Source organism: Delphinapterus leucas, chromosome 7 (genome assembly GCF_059928025.1).
Source record: "Delphinapterus leucas isolate spDelLeu-1000000601 "Yukka" chromosome 7, BTC_Dleu_Yukka2, whole genome shotgun sequence".
Taxonomy (NCBI): Eukaryota; Metazoa; Chordata; class Mammalia; order Artiodactyla; family Monodontidae; genus Delphinapterus; species Delphinapterus leucas.
Window position 1 is genome coordinate 76,866,740 of NC_143135.1, and position 14,367 is coordinate 76,881,106.

Here is a 14,367-nt window from a genome sequence, read left to right on the forward strand (position 1 = left end):
GTTCAATATTACTGAGCCAGCTGGCTAATAAACTCAGAATTATGTCATCCACCCTGAACTTTGTCAGTATTAGAGGTGATGATCTGGCCTCCGTGTTCGCTTTTGGTTTTATCTCTCATCTAGTATCAAAGACTGGGTGAGAAAAAGTGGTGTTATTTATTGGGGGCCCTCTAGAGCCTCCAATGATTCCTTTGCTTTCAAATAGTTTATATGCCTTAAATGGAAATAGTACTTAAATGTATACTATTTTTAATGGACAAGAGGAAAAAAATAAATCCAAGACATAATACAGGCATTCTCAGTGAAGTTTGGTGGTTAGCCAATTAATCCCAGAGATAAAGTGAGATGATTCTTGTGATTAAAAGAGGTCTCCAGCCAGAAGAAATATCAAGGGAAGAGGTAGAAAGCATGCTTCTTCAGATACAGATACTCTGAAGAAGCTGGAAACTGACCAACAATTTTATGAGAGCTGAGTAGTAATCAAACTGTTACTGATGTGTACTTTTATAAGAAAATTCTGCATTTTATAAACTTACATTGACTGTGTCCTATAAACTCACCCAAATTGTAGTATTTCACATTGTCTCCCAATGTGACTTTTGTCAAATCCTTCAAAGTATCATTTGCATCAATAATGCTCTGGGCTTTGGAAGCATGCCAGAATGCCATGAATCTTGCAATGAATGATGCTGCAAAGATTGCCAACATTCCAAAATCAAGCATATTCCACAACTCAAACAAGTACTCCTTGGGGCCTTGAGTCCAAATTTCTTTACATTCAGTCCATATCATGCCTGTATTAGAAAGAGGTTAAAATATCAATCCAACTTCATTCCAGCCTTAGCTCTTCAATAAAACAAAATAAATTTGAAAGATCTCAGGCTGATATTCAAAACCCTTCAAAATTTGGCCTCATCCCACCCAGCCAGCCATAATTATCTTGTCCCCACAAATCCTAGAGTCCAACAATATCAGTGCATTACCTTATAGCAATGTGACAAATTTCATCAAGGGCATTCAATGTTTGATTCAATGGATCAAACATGATTTGATCCATTAATTCTATACATAAAAATACATTAATAAGATGTTCAGTGTAGGGTTCTTTATAACAATCAAACCATACAAACACACCCACATTCACACACTCAAAATAGAAGTAACCATGGGACTTCTACATATGGGATATTATGCAGCCATTTCATATTATATTTTAATTACCATGGGATAGTGGCCACAGGAATGTACCTCCCAGACCTCCAACTACAGGAATTTAATTGGCCATGGGCCTCAGCTACAGCATTCTGAAAACTACTGCCACTTTTGCCCTAAGGCCATGCTTCCCATGGGCTGCTCCCCAGTAGTGGCTGAGGGCAGTCCTTCTTCAGAGATATGAGACTCCTTTGATGGCTGACTTTGGCTCAAGGATTTCCTGACGGCCTTGTTAAACTTCCTTTAGACTGGATGGAGATCTAGGATACTTCTACCCTACTTTCCTTCCCTCAAGATAAGACTTGCATCCCAGTCTTACAGCCCTTGCAGCTCTCTTCAGTTCTCTCCCATTTTCTCTCACGTGGAATTTCCTTAATAAAATTGTTGTACGTTAAATCCTGTCTTGCATATGCTTGGAGGACCTGGACTAATACACATTGGAAAATGTTTATGTCATCAACATTCAAGCATGCTAAGTAAAAAATGTTATATATTGTATGACTTTATGTTTAAAATAAGCATAGTAAAAGACTAGAAGTAATTACAGGAACATACTAATAGTAGCTGTCTCTTGATGGTGGAATTATTAATAATGTTGCATATTCGCTCTAAAACTTAATGTGGTACTCAGGAAGGAGCATAGGTTTTGGAATTAGACTGCCGCAGATTTGAGACTTTGCTCTTCCACTTATTAGCTGTGTAATCCTTGGCAACTTATTTAAACTTTCTAAAACTCAATTTGGAAAATGGGGATGATAGTAGTTTGTACCTACTTCACAGGTTTGTTATGAGACTTAAATAACACATGTAAAATGCACAGCACAGTGCCTGGCACTTGAAAAAATAACTAACATTGATTGAGCATTTACTATTTAAAATTTCCTGTGTCTGGCACATTTTCTTTTTTCATCTGAAAAATCGTACTTTATTAAAAAGAAGTTACTTTACCCCTATTATCTTTAGATCCCTATGCTCTGATGTCCCGCCTCCTCTTAGAGCCATCTGGAGAAATACAAGCCAAACTCCAACAATCCATCAAAGCCTACCTCCATCAACAAGTCTCCATTGTCCCCTAGTTGAAATTAATCTTCTCCCCTTTCTCCTACCAAGCACCTTCCCCAAGTCCCCACATTTGTCATGAACCTTTATCACAACCTGCCATGTGAATGACTGTAGAGCCCTTCAGGGGTTTACAAAAGCAATGGTCTCCGCTCTTCCAACAGCTTACTATGTGCTTTTCTCAAAATGATCATTCACTGTAACACACAACTTACTTATTTGGAATTATTCAAAATTCAGAGGAGACTAGAATTGAATTTATATATACTTGAGTGGATCAGATTTAAAACAGGACACACTACATGTGTACACTCATGAACACATACGTGCACACACACACAACTATGAGCAGGGGTGAATAAAATCTGAGGGCAGCCTTTTTTTGTGGTCCCTGGATTCCTGCCAGCTTCCTCAATAGGACAAAAGGGTAATTTAGAGTAACTGAAGAATAGGAATTAAAGGGCGGTTTAAATTCATATCGTTTAGTTGTTTTCAAAGCTTCTCTCCTTCTTCCTCCCACTTCTCCATCTTCTCTCTCTTTAAGATGTACAGTTTTTGGTAAAAAATGATATCTCACCAAAGCTTAAAAAATAAAACAGATACAGCGAACTCTTCTGTTTGAAGGAAGAGTTCCCATCTTATTTCCCCTGTGGACCCCCCAGGAGCTGCCAAGCACAGATTGAAATCCCCCATCTAGTCCAACTTCTCCAGCAAGCAGGGGACTTCTCCACAGGGTTGAGCCTCTTCTTGAATTCGTCCTGAATGACTACTTCTGAAGACGGCTCATCCCATTGTTGACTTTTTAGGAAGCATCCCTTCACTGTGGACCTGTTAGTGCTAATTCTGCCCTTGAGAGAAGAGAATGAGTCTGCTCTCTCTGCCTTTAAATTTCTTAAAACAAAACAGAATAAAACAAAGTACAAACACCATGCACTCATTAAATCTATGCTTCTACAGCAGAGGCAGGTTTCCCACAAAGCTAATAAAATTTAAACTTCAAGATGCTTTATCTGCCCAGGCTCCTCCTAGGGCTCTGTTTTGTCTTCTTTTTCTCTAAATGGGGCCCTCCAAATAACTAAACTTCAGGCTTCACAATCCCGGGGTTCTGCCCTACCTCCACACTCCAGAGTAAGCTTCCCCAGTTCCCACAAGTGCTGTTCCCTGGAAGAGCCACTCCCTTTTCTGGTTGCTTTCAATTTGGGGTGCTCCCTAGTTTGCCAATTGCCTGCAGACGGGATGTGGCCAGAGCGTGGAGCAGGAATGTAATTACGGCCCTTGCCTGCAGTCCTCTCCTTCTGTTGAAGGGTCAACCCAGCATTGCATTTGCTTCCTCAGCAGCTCACACTGGATGTTAAGTTAAAAAGTGCTCCTTAGGTGAAGCGTCATCAAGCATGTCTCCCCACTCCCTGTGTTCCTGCTACACTTCTCATTGGTTTCAGCTTGCCCTTGAGCCTTGTCAAGATCTCCTGGAATGTCAGTTCCATCATCCAGCCTTTCCACTTTTTGTCTACTAAAAATTATATAAATTTGCTTTCTGTGACCAATAATGTCAGTCTTTTCCCTCAAGCCAACTAGCATCTTGACCTAACTAGTCCACTTCTTATTAATATTTCCAGAAAGTACAGCAACTGTCTTTCAAGAATAACTTCAAAAAGAAAAATAAATACCAGTGTCAGAAATTGAACCAGGTGTCTAACATATGCTACAAAGTATCAGCTGTCCGTTCTGAGTTGTTCCTTGTTTTCCCTTTAAATGAATACTGTGAGATCAACTCTGAATCTCAACCACAAAGGTTATCCAGCCAGTTGTTCCAAGGAAACTGCTTTTATTCATAAAATTAAAAGTTAACATCCTTGGTTTAGGTTTCCAAGTGAAAAAGGAAAAACTTCCAATGTTTATATTAAAATATTAGTATGAGGAGAGACAATTATTTTTGATAAAGAATAAAATGAACATTCATTGTATTTAATCCTCTTACATAAAATTTAATGTTTTCAAAGTTTAATCTTGAACTGAAGTGTCATATCTTGCTTAATATGTTTTCAGTAGGAAATAGCACTTCCATATAAAACACATGAACTCTTAATGAAGAGTTTAATAGTAATCATAGTTATCTGAAACTTATTAAACATTTCCTATGTGCCAAGTGCTGTAATATGTACTTTAAACATACATAAAACAAAACCTATAACATATAGGCTCTTAGCTTGAGGTAAAGGCAATGTCCAAATGATCATTCTTATTTTAAATCAAATATTCAAAGTGAAATGTAATTTATTTCTTATAGCATTATGTTATAAGGTAAATATCAATTAAATTCGAAAAGAAAAAGTGGAAAATCAAACTCTTCTTTATCTAAGGTTGACTTTAATGATGCAATTCACATATTAAGACACTATATTTCTCCTTGGAACATTTCCAGGAAATGAAGTGATTCAGAAGTTTTGAATAACTCTCAATGCTGTTGAATTACCTCATATGCATTTGAAACGATCATATGGTAATTTTTATAGTGCTTTGTAGTATTTCAATTGATCATCCTATCAGCCCCAGTATGAGGAAGCCAAGAAGACATCCCCTGCCCTAGAAGTGATATAAAACTGACTGCAGATGCTTCTCCAGATCACTGGAAGAGAACCAAGCTTATGGGCTACCAAAGGTTTTGTATGAAGATTCCTTGGGCCTTCTTCTCTTGACACTCTCCACATTACACCCTAGGTGACTTCATGCAGAGTCAGGGCCTTATGAAGATTGCTGAAAGTTTATCCACAGCCTGGCTTCTCCCAGGGGTTGCATTTTAGTGGACATCTTCAACTGGAAATCCCATGGGCACTTCAAAGTCAATCACAACCCAAACTTACCTACCAGCTTTTCATTCTCCCAGTCTCAAGCATGATCTTCCCTCTATAATTCTTCCTCCTAGAGACTCGCAGTCACCACCTAGTAATCCAAGGCAGAATCCACAGTTCTCCCTTTCCATGTACAATACATCACCAAGTTCTTTGAAGCGTATCTTTTAAGAAGCTCTCAACTCCTTTCCCCACGCCCTGACTTCTGGCACCATGTTCCTCACAGGGATCACTTCAATTGTCTCTCAGCCTCCATACTCACCCCTCCCCAAAGCCACCCTCTTCCTCACAACCACTGTGATCTTTCTAAAATGTGATGGATCACATCACCAACAGCTGAAAATCATCCTCTGGCCATGTCACCACCCTTATCTCCCATCACCCACATCCATAAGTGAACCTGCATTATAGCTGGACCTAACACATGACTTTGCAAATGAGGTGCCAGCTGTCGACCTTTGCAACCCCTGGGAGAAGCCAGGCTGTGGATAAAGTTTCAGTAATCTTCATAAGGCCCTGACTATGCATGAAGTCACACCTTTGCATCTAACATTTTGCATCCATGCCTCGTAGTGTCCTTACTCCCCATAAACACTCTGTAGTATTAACATGTCCTTATCTTCAAATTCTCAGATTGAACATACTGTTCAGGGGGGCCTCCTTCGCCCCATCCACACCCCACCCCATTCAGGTTTAGATGCCCAGTCCATGTGTGTTCGTAACACCCTAATAGCTCCTCGATTACAGTACATGTCACATAGGTTTTCTTTATTGATTTACTTATTGACCTGTCCCCTCCCCCCAGACTTAACTTCCTTGACTATAAAGACTGCATTTCATTCACTTCAGTATCCTCATTATCTAATGAGGGCACTTTGTTAAACAGCTATTAGGTAGGTAATAGTTACTGACTTTATTCATTCATAAATATCCAATTGAAATATCTTTCATTTGCATTATATTTAATAACAAGCCATATGGACGAGTGATTCTAAAGACAAATAGCATAGTAATTAAGACCACATACCCTCTGTTTCACTTACCATCTGGGAGATCTAAAGCAAATTACTTAATCCTCACATTAATGCTGTAGTGTAGACATTATTATATGACAGATTGGACCACTAAGGCACAAACAGAGTGCGTGATATAATGTATGTAAAGTGGTTTGAACAGTTCTTGGTACATAACAAATGTTCAACAGATGTGAGTGGCTACTACCTTCGGTTCCTATTAAATTGCAACGTAAAATCATGTGGTTATTTTTAAACTTGAAGTCACAGCTCTCCTAAAACATGAATGGCAGTTTTTCGTCGCTGGCAGGGTTTGATTCGTACTATCCTGTTCATTTTCTTCCTGGGTTTTTCTTAGAAATCCAAAAAGCATGTGGCATGTGAGAAGACTGTGGTACTGATAATGAACCCAAGGTAACTGTGCTTTAAAAACAACAACAAAAAGTCATGCTGTGTGGAGCATTGTATCATGCTGTATACATCTGTATAACTGATGTGTGAGGGAATCAGTGTCATTCAGTCCTACTGTTAAGGCTGTAAAAATAAATGATGACAGAAAAATCAGTCTTTACCTATTACCCAGGAAATAATGAGCATCTCCATCCATGAGAAGCAGGAGGTTTTCATCCTGAAGAGCTGTTTTGCATTATCTGTGCTGGTTTCATTAGGAAGGAGTTTGGTGCCTTCAAATCTGTCAGCTGCATTCATGACTAGTAGCCCCAGAAAAATGGTGAAGGAGGCTGCATGTGCTACAAACTTCATGAATGGGCCACGCATTATCTTCCCCATCTGCCACAACATACACCAAAAGAAAATCTTAGCTTTGTTCTGTACATTTTGCAAAACACACATGCGTATACACAAGAATAAATATCTGTGCACTCCAATCTTCTCCTAAGATAATTATGTACCTTTATATAACTAATAATAGAAAAATAATTCCTTATGCTGATATAAAATTTTGGTCACATTGCTCAGCTACATATGCTGATATTCTGGATTGATAGTTAAATAAATTAATTTCTATTAAATGATATTTAAGTTCTTAAGATATTACATATAATATTGACAAAATATTTTATGAATATAATAATGACAAAAGGCAGAGCATAGTATCACCATTACTCATAAAAAGAAAACTAATTTAGTGGGTGTGAAGTATTGAGGAAGCAGCAATGAAAATATTAACCTGAATCTGCTTTACAGTGTATACACCCTTGGTTGATGTTTGTCTGCTTGTTGTCCTCATGTGCATTTCACTGACATGGGTGCAAATCAGGCTTCAAGTGATGCTGTAAATGGAGTAAGAGTCAGGAGTACCAAGAAGAGAACTCCCAGCCCAGGACAGGACAGCAAGGCAGTTCCCATCGCGTACTGGAAAGATGTCCTGGAATGACACTGGATTGAAAAAAGTCCAAGTGTCTTTTTCTTTTTTTTAACGTCTCTAAATCTTTAAATATGGGATAGGAGCAAAAGGTTAAAACATTTGGTCTCGCGTTGGGAAGGGAGTTTTGAGGAAGAATGGGTGAATTCACTGGAGCTGGCCCAGGCGACGGAAACCAAGTAGGGTGTGGGTCTTGGGTGCAGAGGCTGGAAACAGGGACTCAATGGGAGCAGTTTGTAAGGGTGGCTGTAGGGTCTTCAAACCATTTTTTATATTTACAGAAGCCTATTGGAAATCACTTTATATTTGCTGTTCATAGGCTTCGGGAAAAGGTTTAAAAAAAAGTTTTGTGGGGTTTTTTGGCTAGAATTGCATCAGTGTGGTAAGAAATGCAGATTGGCAATTACATACATCTCTGGTCCCATAACCAACACATTTTAGGTTCAGGTTCCAGTTTCATTCCCTCATTAGCTGAGTAGCAATGAGTGAATTTCCTAAATTATGTGAAAGTCAGATTCTTCATATGAAATATGGAGACAATAAAAGCTCTTGTGCATCTATAGTACAGGAATCATTTCCATCTGAGATGCACGAATCCTAGCTGGGGCAGAGGGATGGTGTGTGCCCAGGATGTGTCTCAAGGGCTCTGTGTATCCCCTGTAATGGTTAACAAAACTCAAATACAAGTATGCAAGAATTTTTTCTTGGGAGAGGGCCAATAGCTTTCGACAGCTTTTCAAATGAGTTTATTATTACAGAAAAATGTAAAACTTAATAATAATACCACCAACACTTGGCCAGTACTTTTATGTACTGTTTTAAGTGCTTTACCCTGTTAATTCCATGATATAATTACAATACAAAGCGGTATATGCTGCTGAAATGCCATTTTATGGATGAAGAAACTGAGGAAGTGAGGTCCAGAAACTAGCTTAAAGGTCACACAGCTTATAAGTGGTAGAGCTGGAATCTGAACCCAGGCATACTTGTTTGAGTTAATGTTTCTATTTGGTTTACAAAACAGTTCATATTTTCTCATTGAAATACATATATATGTAAATTCTTAGAGAACAAACGGTTCTAAGATTTTAAAAAGCTAAATGCTATAATGGAAGGAATGCAATCAATGTTCTCTGTTCCTACACACTTTATCTGTCTATATGGTTTTTCAAAATCATAAAAGTTAGAGCTAGGATGAATCACATAGTTTAGTCCCTTCTCTCTTGATATTTAGAATCTTAGGCCAGGCAGAATATCAGGGTGTGTATGTGCGTGCATGCATGCGCGTGTGTGTGTGTGTGTTTATCTAGATCAATAGATCAACCACTCTATCTATCTAGCTTTAAGCCAATGGATCTATACAGTTAGATATACTGCAGACCCAATCCAAGGTTACTTTGTAAAAGGTTGCTGTAAAAATGTTGTCCAAAAACCATACTTCCATAAGTAGATGCTCATTAGATTGAATCAAAGAGTACTTTCTGTGTTTTTTTAAGATCTTGTTTAAATAGAACTCTCAAATAAAGTTAAAACAAATGGGAGAGAAAGTAGGCTTGATTTTCTTTGGCCTATTGTCCTTAGCAATGTTTTCTAAAAAAATATGGACTATTAAAAACTGAACATTAACGCGACTTTAATTTCTTTTTCTATGGTGTGCCACATATACAATTTTAATTCTACATTTGCTTTATATAAAATTTATTGTAATCATGGCTATTTAATCATGTTTTATATAAGATTTAATCACATGTACAAGATTTATTTAATCATTTATTGCAAGGTTCAATATCTTCCTGGTGAAAAGAGCTATTATTATAAATATTAAACCAATTTTTTAAAGTTCTCAGTTTATTTGACTGTTGTGGAAAACTGGGATTGGGGCATTGACTATTAGCAGTAAAATCCATGGAAAACTTATTTATTCCCTGCTTTGTTCAGGAGAGAATCAGAGGCGGCCTTCAAAATACAAAATTACGAAAAACTCAAGAGAGCACAAATTAAAATAGGAGAAGGAGAAGAGAAAAGGCTGGAGACATAAAACGGGGTGACAATAAAGCTACCCACATTAGAGTGTGCCTCAAGCCTGAGAGGTCTGGAACTTGAGTTCAGCTGTCTGGACACATCTAAAGCCAACGTTCAGTTATTCAGGGCACGGTATCTGATCTGCCCCTCACTCCTGACCTGCCTCACCTTCCTTCTTCCCTGGGTTCCTCGTTCTTACACAATATGACTCCTTTATTTTATTCGGAAGGGAGAGAAGAGAATCAAACCAGGTACTTTTGTTGCTTACTAAATATATACTACCAAACGTAAAATACATAGCTAGTGGGAAGCAGCCGCATAGCACAGGGAGATCAGCTCGGTGCTTTGTGACCACCTAGAAGGGTGGGATAGGGAGTGTGGGAGGCAGGGAGACGCAAGAGGGAGGATATATGGGAATATATGTATAGCTGATTCACTTTGTTATAAAGCAGAAACTAACACACCATTGTAAAGCAATTATACGCCAAAAAAGATGTTTAAAAAATAATAATAAATAAATAAAATTTTAAAAAGCAAACACATAAACAAAAAAAAGATGGTTGACAGGAAACTAAAGTGGTGTGTTTGGATAATTATATCTTCCATTTCTTATTACAAATCACTGAGAGTTGTGTTTCTCTTTAAACTAAAGGAGATTCTGGTACACTCAATGGACTTTAGGAACTGAAGTGAGTTATTCATTTTCGTAAAATTTGTCACCTATATATTCTGTGACGTAAACAGATTTCTAAAAAATAACTGTAAAGAAAAATTGAACAAGGTGAAAAACTGATGTACCTGGAAAAATGACTGAAAGTAAGCACTGAAAGAAATACCTGCTTTTAAATATTATACTCTTTTTAAGTATTTACTGATGATCAAATAACTATCAAATACCAATAGTAGCAGAAAATGTTGAAGATAGCTTAAGCCAAAATGATTTGAAATCACAGCATGACCTATTTTTACTATAATGAGTATAAAACACATTTGGGTTATGGTGGAAAAAGAGAACAAGTAAGGACAAAAAGAATTTCTTAAAGAAAAGAGCAGACTTGAGGAAAGAAAACCAAACTTTAAATAGAAACAGGGACTCTGTCAAGGTGCATAGGCCTGCAATTTGATCTCGCTTAATTTTCATGGATGCTTTGGAATTTTTTAATATTTTAAATAATATTTTAAATAAAAGCATCAATATAGCTTGAGCAATCTCCCCCGTTTAAAAAAATCAATTCTCTAAACTGTAAATAATATTTATATATATTACCAAAGGGAAAAATGTAAAATAGATTTTATCATCATGCTTCAAACATTAAATAACAGTAAAATAGATTTTACATATGACAAAAAATACAGTGTCCTTGACAGTGTCCTTTTAATTTGATTATTTGCCTCAGGGTTCATAAACGAGGGTGGAAAACATACCAGAAAGAAACATGGCCAGGAAAGAAGAAATAGTGAAGGAAATCAGGTTAATTAGGATTCAATCAAAATTTAAGAAATGTGCAACTCTAAGGACTGCGAAAACTAGTCTGTCAAAACACCAAACACTCTGGAAGGCATTATGCTTTTGAACTCACTGGATATGGGGAGGCACAATTATTCACCTTAGAAGAGATATTATAATTTAACGGATCACAGAGTAATAACAAGGATAATTCAGAACCCCCCCCCAACTTTTTTCCCCCCACTTTTAATTCAGGTTAAATCTCTGAAGACCCAGGAAATGTGAGTAGAAGCAGAACAGAGACTACATACATAGATGTAGCTTATGTTCTAGTAAGGAGAATTAATTCTTTTTTCAAAGTGAAATCTGTCATTCCTATGAAAAAGGGAAGAAAAGAAAAATCTTAACTTTCTAGAAAAAAATCCATGCTATAAATTTCTAATTCTAGTAAATATCACTATTTTCATTTTATTTTCCTCCTTTATAATTTATTTATAAATACATAAGGCCAACTTTTGGCCTTATATATTTAAGGGAAAAACATTTATAATGACAGATTTTACCCTCAGGAGAAAATGCCAAGTTTCCAGCAGTTCCTATCATCATCAATGGAAGTAATTATGAAGTTCCCACTATGTAAGGCTTTGCACCAGCTTCCTACCATAAGCCACTTAATAACATTCCTATAAGGTTAAAGCACCAAATATATGACTAAGTAATAATAAGAAGAAAATATGTTGGTAATGGTGATATATGTCTTTGCACCCACATGTTACAAATATTTGAAAATGAGTCATGCCCAGATTTAACAACAGCAAGTGATTCAACTGACATATCTACATGGCACATAAATAGATGGTCCAGCAGACATTTCAGTCACATAGCTTTAGAGTTATTTCAGTCTGACTCTAAGAGTTGAAACTTTGACAGTTCCAGAAATGTGGCTTCAAAAACATGCAGAATAAGATTGTTGGCAATGCAGGGCAGACAAATCTCTATGCCTGTTAACAGAATGACAGGTCAACATTTTCCAAACTTCTTCTGTCGCACTAATGAAAGGCTAGGTCCATCTGAACAAATTAATTTCATCAAATTCTGGGCAGAGTTTGCCAAAACCAAAAAAACCCCAAAAAACAGGCTATCTTTGTTGTCAGGTTACAATGTACTCTGTCCTTAAAACAAATAGTCTTCCTTGAAACAAGCATTATAGTAATATTTACACAATTGCCCTTTATTTATATTAAGATTTATCTGGTCATATTCCGTAAAATAAATACAAAACAAAAACTTTCATCTCAAATTTTGCCAGAGGAGAAATAACAAAAGAAAACATGTTCTTTTAGGGTGTTATCTGAGATATCTGCTCAATGCATACCTCATCAAAAATGTAAAAATATATGCATAGGTGTAACTAGAGAGAAGACAAATAGGAAATATACTGAGGTTTTCTTTCGCATATTAACAGTGGTAATATTACAGGTGAATTTTCTCTTTCCACTGCTTTCATTATTTCTTATAGCAAATATATGTTATTTTTATAATATATTTTTATATAAATTAATATATATATAATATATATATATTATATATATAATATAATATAATATAATATATATTATATATAATATATAATATATAATATAATATATATAAATATATATAATATATATATATAATAATATATATAAATAATAATATAATATATAATATATAATATATATATAATATATAAATAAAAAAATAAATAAAAAATATAAAAAATTATATAAAAATATATAAAATATAATTTTATAATTATATTTTAAAATTATATTTTAAAATTATATTTTTATAATATATAAATTATATAATATATATATAAATATAAAACAATAAGATTATTTAAACCCAACTCTGACTTCCCTGAAATTTTTATTTGGGAAATAGAATTTTCTTTGCTTAACTGGCTCTGATATATAAACCAGATACACTTATAGGAGATAACAGAGGTGCAGGCTTCACAGACATACCTTGCTGCATGGAGCAAACCAGTAAATGAGAGCCAGGAAAGGCAGTCCGATGGCAACGGCGAGGACCACAAGAAACTTGACTGCCGTGGTCTGCTGCCGCAAACCGGAAAGGTTCTCATACCATATGGACAGAAGCTGCTGTTGACAGTTTGGATGAGCTACAAACTAGCAGGGGAGTGACAAAACATTTAACAGCTTGCTTAAAGATTCAGCATAAACTCTTTTCTTGCATTCTAATATTATGTTCTGTTCTTGCCCATGAAAAATATTGTTAGAATTAAAGAACAAATGTAAAATATCTAGCGGGCAGGTATCAAGCAAGATGGCAGGGGGTCCTAATATGTATTACATAAATTCAAAGATTCCAACTTTTGCTTTATGACTAATGGGTTTTCTTTCAAAGCACAAACAAATTTTGGAAATTTAATATTGGAAAATGATTCATCAATATTTTACAAAAGGACTTTTATGATTATATGTTTTTTCCATCTAGAAGGAGTGATATAAAGATCCTGCTAGATCAGATGTCTAAATACTTTTTTTTTTAAAGTATACGACCTTTTCTGCACTGACCTAAAATGCTAAACTTATTCTATACTAGGCTCCCATTTGCATATGGGTCTTTTTCTGGACTGCCTATTCTATTCTACTGATATTTCTTTTTATTTCTGCACCAAAAACTCTTTCAATTAAGAAAACTTTATAATTAAATTTCACTGTTTATTTTTCAGAATTTTTTATTCTTACATATTTATTGCTTACAAATGAACCCTACATATGACAGAGAGCTGCATTATTTAATATACAAAAAGCAACAACTCAAAATAACAATTGGTAAAGAATATTAAAAATTAGACAAAGGACAGGTTATATAAAGGAACTAAAAATGTTTCTTAAGGATGGTTAACCTGGAAGATAATTAAATCAAGATACAATGTTTGTCTTCTCAGAATGGTAAGGTTTAATAATACCCATTATGTAGCACAGGGAGATCAGCTCGGTGCTTTGCGATGACCTAGAGGGGTGGGATAGGGAGGATGGGAGGGAGGCTCAAGAGGGAGGGGATATGGGGACATGTGTATGCATATGGCTGATTCGCTTTGTTGTGCAACAGAAACTAACACAGTATTGTGAAGTAATTGTACTCCAATAAAGATCTATTTTAAAAAAATTAAAAACTAATAATACCCATTATGAGTGGAAGAAATAATCCCTCTCACATACTGTTGACATGTGTAAACTGGTGTACATTTTTTGAAGGAAATTTAGCAAATGTTTTGAAATAACAAAAAAAATAAAGAAAATAATAAACACCCTTAAATAGTAAACTGACTGAACATAACAATATAAATAAACATAACGATATACAGCC

At 35.7% G+C, this 14,367-nt stretch overlaps 1 protein-coding gene across 4 annotated transcripts in view; it reads right to left on the reverse strand.

Annotated features, from left to right (window-relative positions):
• Window positions 1-14,367, reverse strand: part of TRPC6 (transient receptor potential cation channel subfamily C member 6) — a 117,291-nt gene that overhangs the window by 16,444 nt on the left and 86,480 nt on the right. For 3 of the 4 annotated variants that reach the window (XM_022562054.3, XM_022562057.3, XM_022562055.3), the window contains exons 4-6: window positions 12,996-13,160; window positions 6,706-6,922; window positions 561-794 (exon numbers count right to left, since the gene is read on the reverse strand). In XM_022562054.3, coding sequence (XP_022417762.1) covers window positions 561-794; window positions 6,706-6,922; window positions 12,996-13,160 — 616 coding nt within the window. The remainder of the gene's footprint in view (window positions 1-560; window positions 795-6,705; window positions 6,923-12,995; window positions 13,161-14,367) is intronic. The other variant, XM_022562056.3, reaches the window with a different exon arrangement.